The sequence below is a fragment of the Macadamia integrifolia genome, chromosome 14 (assembly GCF_013358625.1).
Source record: "Macadamia integrifolia cultivar HAES 741 chromosome 14, SCU_Mint_v3, whole genome shotgun sequence".
NCBI classification, from domain to species: Eukaryota; Viridiplantae; Streptophyta; class Magnoliopsida; order Proteales; family Proteaceae; genus Macadamia; species Macadamia integrifolia.
The window spans coordinates 32,674,749-32,680,415 of record NC_056570.1 but is presented as its reverse complement, the minus strand read 5'-3'; the positions used below and the strand labels follow the sequence as shown (position 1 = coordinate 32,680,415).

At 39.6% G+C, this 5,667-nt stretch overlaps 1 protein-coding gene across 1 annotated transcript; it reads left to right on the top strand.

Annotated features, from left to right (window-relative positions):
• Positions 1-3,455: 3,455 nt before the first annotated feature.
• LOC122060864 (60S ribosomal protein L21-1-like) lies at positions 3,456-5,300 on the top strand. The gene is made up of 2 exons (XM_042623956.1): positions 3,456-3,772; positions 4,844-5,300. The coding sequence occupies exons 1-2, from the start codon at positions 3,536-3,538 to the stop codon at positions 5,099-5,101; spliced, it is 495 nt and encodes a 164-aa protein (XP_042479890.1). The 5' UTR covers positions 3,456-3,535; the 3' UTR covers positions 5,102-5,300.
• The last annotated feature ends 367 nt before the right edge of the window (positions 5,301-5,667 follow it).

Sequence of the window (5,667 nt, the reverse complement as noted above, 5' to 3'; positions counted from 1 at the left end):
TGAATGCTTTTACTAATGTGAATAACAAAATCATGTGAGAAGGTTTGGGCCACCAATGCCAACCCAGTGAACCTTTGCCCTTTTCAATAACCTGCTGAACCTCAAATCTACAATGGCCAAGAGCAAAAAACTCGGTGAGATTTAGTTGGTCTTGGTAAAGATGTGTTTTGAATCAAGGTTAGATTTTTTTACTCTAAAGTGCTTATTGTGGTTCTGAGGAGGAATGGTTGGAGAGTTTTTGATCTTGAGATTCGTTTCTCAGAGATGTGGAGTTTTCGCTTATGGACGTTAAAACCAAGATTCAATGCTGTTGGCCAGTGGAGTATGTTCCATGTATATAATATAAAGGTGAAAGGGGTCTGGCACAAGAAATGCGTGACACACAGCCAATGAGAGCACAAGTGGGAGAGCATCTTCAGCGCATATAAGGGTGGGGGCAGTACTATCATTTTGTGCGCTATGTTTGAAAAAATTACATTCCGATATCTTATAATTCAAAATATTATGTTTGGGTAGTACTATCATTTCGTGCTCCATGTAGATTCAACAATTAGGAACGTCTTGAGCTGCATTTTGGTGCCTTGAGCTGTGTGTCTAAGTATTCTTAGCCACTAGATAATGCGCTACACACCGGTGTACACTACGTAGGAGCCCAATCCATGTATGTGCCTGACAGTCTCTTCCCACCCCACCCCGGAAAAGCCCTTTCCAGATGGAGTAGTTCATTTGTGTCTTGAAAGCCTGCCCTAGAAGTTTCTACTGCCTATCCAACCTAAAGACTATTGTTCGTGGTGAGATGCTTTGAATAGGATTCGATCTCATCCCTGCAAATAAAACTATTGTGTTAACACGCCCAATACAACCAAGCACTTGGGCTAGGTGGAGTAAAGCCGCATGCTAACTAATCATAGACCAAAGAAGCAAGGGTGCTTGTAGATCATAGTATAACTGAAGATGAATTATATTTAACTAAAAGCATAGAAACTAAGAAGATGATTCATCTTTGAAATTAAAATCACATATTCATAAGCCCCTATGTTACCTACTTCACCCCTAAAACTTCTATTTGAGAGCAAGTAAAATACAATAATACCAGCAAAAATTGCTTTATTTTTTTTCATTGGGGTAGGGTTGACGAAAGGGATAAAAATCATCTGTTGTTCTCCATCTCTGTTTTTCCATGTTTTGCTAGGTGCAGAACACAACACGTGGACGGTTCATTATCAACGGTCAAGATGCTTGCTTGGTTGAAGCTCTACCAAAACCGAGTTGAGGTAAGTGAACCAGACCGAGTATGTATGACCCAACCCAACCCGTTAACTCCTCTCTTCTTCTTATTCACACTCTCTTATCTCTCTCATTCCCTAAAAATCTGTTTCCTCCTCTCTTCTTCTTCTTCTTCTTCTTTTTCTTCACCCTATTTTCTCAATGCCCTGAAAATTTTGAGCAGAAACACAGATCAGAGATACATCAGTGATTGAAACGGAGAAAAAGGAATGCAATCGCTAATAAAACCAACCGAGGAAACAAACTAACAGAAAGTAGACAAATACAGAACCAGGAAAAAAGAGACCTAAAAATGGGAAACTAAAACTTCTTTAACGGAAAAGTCACTTAGCTTGCACCTACGCATTCGGAAGCTTCCGGTCTCCCAGTCTCGCCCAAACGAGAGAGAGAGAGAGAGAGAGAGAGAGAGAGAGAGTACAAACTGATGAGAAAATTACTGGGAAATTAAAAAACTGAAGCAAGAAATCAAAAAAATAGAGTCGCTCCAAGATCAAAAAATTGGCAACCAAGAAAAATCGTGAGATTAAGTAAAGGTAAAGAGAAACACTGCACACAAATTGTTGATTTCAGAAATAAAAATCCATAACGAAAATTTTTCAATCAAGAAAGAGGGATCCATCTCCAAGACACTAATCCATGGCAGTCCAAACGATTTAAGAACGTGAAAGGAAATATCACACTTACCGAGTACTTGCTTGGCGGAGAATCTCTTGGAGACGTCCTTTGAAAGCATCTTCCGCAAAAGATCATTCGCCGCCGGCGAGATGGAGTAAAAGTTAACGGGTTGGGTTGGGTTGGGTTGGGTTGGGTTGGGTCATACATACTCGGTCTGGTTCACTTACCTCAACCCGGTTTTGGTAGAGCTTCAACCAAGCAAGCATCTTGACCGTTGATAATGAACCGTCCACGTGTCATGTTCTGCACCTAGCAAAACATGGAAAAACAGAGATGGAGAACAACAGACGATTTTTATCCGAAAGGAAAGAGGGAATAACTTCTGCTATGATATGGTTCTAAATTCTACTGATGTTTAGCAGGCCAGCTTGATATGGGCTTGGGTTATTTTGTACATATAACTTTTCTTAAATATTCTAGTATCACATCACCTAACTAACTCTGAAATCAATCAAGTTTGCGTCAATATTTCTATGTTTCTAAATTATCCATCTCTATCAACAAAAACCACTAATATTCTTTGCCCACTGCAGGTTATGATTTGATTGTAGTTCAAGCCTGAAAGCAAACCAACCTAAATGATACCAATCCAACCGTAGAAATTGAAATAAACTAAAATTGTACTAGACCAAAACGAACTGAAAACTGAAATTCCTTAACAAATTCGTTTTTGATTCACTCATTCCAGACCAAAACTAATTCAATCAAATCAAAACCACGCCGAACTGATATTTTACATCCCTAGTCCCATGTGTGATCGATGCATCTTTACAAACGTGTGAGAACCACCAATTGGACCAGGCAACCCAAAACCAAGATCAAGCAAGCTCAGCTAGCTACAAGAGGTCAGCCCCAATCCCGTGACTAATTGTGGGATCGCACTAGGATGTCAATTTCAAGCCTGTCCCGACTGAGCACAACTGTTTAAAGCCCAAATCAGCTTGACTAACGGCCTCAATCCTGACTCACTTATAATCGTTATTCCCGTTGCAAGGGCCCAAATTGACGGGTCCTTGAATGGGATCGATTGATTACTAACCCGACTCAACCCGACACATTTGAAGCTTGATTAAAACTTGTTTATAGCCTATTTACTCATCCTGATACATTAAAACCTAATTAGAGCCTATTTATAGCATGATTAGAGATAAATAGCTAATTAGCCCGTTTAAGGCCAGTCTGAGGTCCATTTAGCCCAATTATTAACCTGATTAAAGATCGGTACGTATCATTTATGAATAGAACCATGCCTGGCATGTAAGGTAGAATTACTTAAACTGGCCAATTATAGTGCAAGGCCCGAAAGTGGGGAGGCCCGATTAAGTCCCGATCGAAACCAGCCCGGCCAATTGATTGACACCCCTAGGTCGCACCATAGAGCGGTGGCCGGTGGGTCAATCAATAGGAGAGGGGTGCGCGGGTTAAACCAATGTCGCTCATGAGCGCAACTTAACAGCCACTGTAGAAAAAAGTTATAAAAGGAGCAGCTAGGGTTTAGTAATAGAAACCCTAGAAAAGGTTTCTTCTCCGCTATCCGGGTGTTCCTGCGGAGAAGTAAAGCGAGGAGGAGAAGATGCCGGCGGGTCATGGTTTGAGATCTCGAACGAGAGATCTGTTCGCTCGTCCCTTCAGGAAGAAGGGTTATATTCCATTGACAACTTACCTGAGGACATTTCGGATCGGTGATTTCGTCGATATCAAGGTTAACGGAGCCATTCACAAGGGTATGCCCCATAAGTTCTACCATGGCCGCACTGGTAAGGTCTGGAACGTCACCAAACGAGCCATCGGTGTTGAAGTCAATAAGCAGGTACGTATTCTCTCATCATATATCTTAGAAAATGGCTTTCGTCTTCGTAATTTTCACCTTTTTTGTTAAAATTGCTGTTTAGGTTCAATTTAATGGAATCACTGTTTAACTGTGATTTATTAGGGCAAATTTTGTGATTATTTGTTCAGATATAGGACCTAAGGAAAACGATTTCAGAAAGAAATCATAAATATTTATTATTGCCCTTTAATACTGGTTAGAACTGCTTGATGAAAAGAAGTTTAGGGCTTGTTTATATAGGTACAGTTTTGAATAGCTAGATATGCAAAAGAAGTGAAACTTAATTTCATGATGGGAGGAATACTCTTAAACTTTTAGCTTGAAAAGTTTAATTAGTATAACTACAAATGCCGCGCTTTGATTGTAGTTAGTATAATCACAATTACATCGTCACTGCATGTTGTGTTGTATGAAATCCTGTTATTTAAGTCGGTGCAGAGTCATTTTGGTTTACTGTGTGTTTCAATTTGGTTTGGGATATTTGATTCTTCAGTGAGAGAATTGGATGTGGTTGTTAACCTCATTGAGGATCATTATTTCGTTATGGGTCATTGATGTACAGATTCCCTACTATTTGGTGTTTGAGCAAAATGAGTTCTCGCCCCCCCCCCCCCAAAAAAAACCCCATCCCTTCTATCTTGGTATCCTTGATGTGCCTTGGAAGTATTATATCTTTTGAGTCTCATTTACTACTGTTATTTCATGATGCAGTGGTATATTTGTTGACAGGGTTTTTATTTCTATGTTTTATGTTCACTGTCCAGTCTGAGGGAGTTTTATGTTGGTATTAGGAACAGGATCCGGCCTAAAGTCAGTATAGCTTGTGCAATCATAATAGTAAGATGGCTTCAAAGTCCATTACTTTCATGACAGTTTACAGACTTAACAACTATTAAGCATCGTCGAATCCTAACTACCCCCTAATGGAATACACAATATGAATTCTGTATTAGTTTTGTGTGTTTGATTATTGTTGATGACTTGTCATTGTTTTCTGTGCTTTACCTTTCTTGGCAAATAATGACATAAAGTTGCATGTTAATATTTCAGGTGCGAAACAAAATACTCAAGAAACGGATTCATGTGCGTGTGGAGCATGTCCTTCCTTCGAGGTGCACTGAGGATTTCCGACTACGGAAGATAAAGAACGATCAAATGAAGGCAGAAGCTAAAGCTCGAGGTGAGGTGATTAGTACAAAGAGGCAGCCTGAAGGCCCTAAACCAGGTTTCATGGTGGAAGGTGCCACATTAGAGACTGTCACCCCTATCCCCTATGATGTTGTTAATGACCTTAAAGGTGGTTACTAGGTGAGCAGTTCCTTGGCGTTCAGTTTTTGTTTTGGTACTTGTGGACGTTTGATGGGATTTAGAATCTTGAGATTACTTTTTGTTTTTCTGTGGAGAAAAGGACACCTTGTTTGTTAAACTATCAATTCTAGATACATATTTTGTCAGAGATCTCGGGTGATAATTTATATCGAATGCAGATTTTCTCTTATTGTGATCACCCTGGTTAAGTACTTCATGGCAATAGTGATCTATTGTTTATTGGCTCCCTGTGTGTGGGTGTGTTGTGGACTAGTATTTTTGCTATTAATTTACTGAAATTGTCTTCAATGATTCATATTTATCATAGAGACATGATTCATATACATGTACTTTTTCCTTTTATTTCACAATTAGATGATATAGATTGGGAGATTATATAATGGCTGTTAAGGAGTGCCCTGCTAGAGCATATGGTGCAGGGCTTTGACAGAAATGGGTTATCTGTTTTAGCTATATTACCCTCCACATTCATTATGGGAAGTGTTTTTAATTAGGAGTTTAGGACCCAGTCACTTGACAATGTAGTGGCCTACTCGGTGATGCAT

Excerpts from the sequence above, each read along its gene's own strand:
- LOC122060864 (XM_042623956.1), top strand. The coding sequence starts at position 3,536 with ATGCCGGCGGGTCATGGTTTGAGATCTCGAACGAGAGATCTGTTCGCT. Across the intron at positions 3,773-4,843 it reads GTGTTGAAGTCAATAAGCAG|GTGCGAAACAAAATACTCAA; the intron begins GTACGTATTCTC and ends TTAATATTTCAG.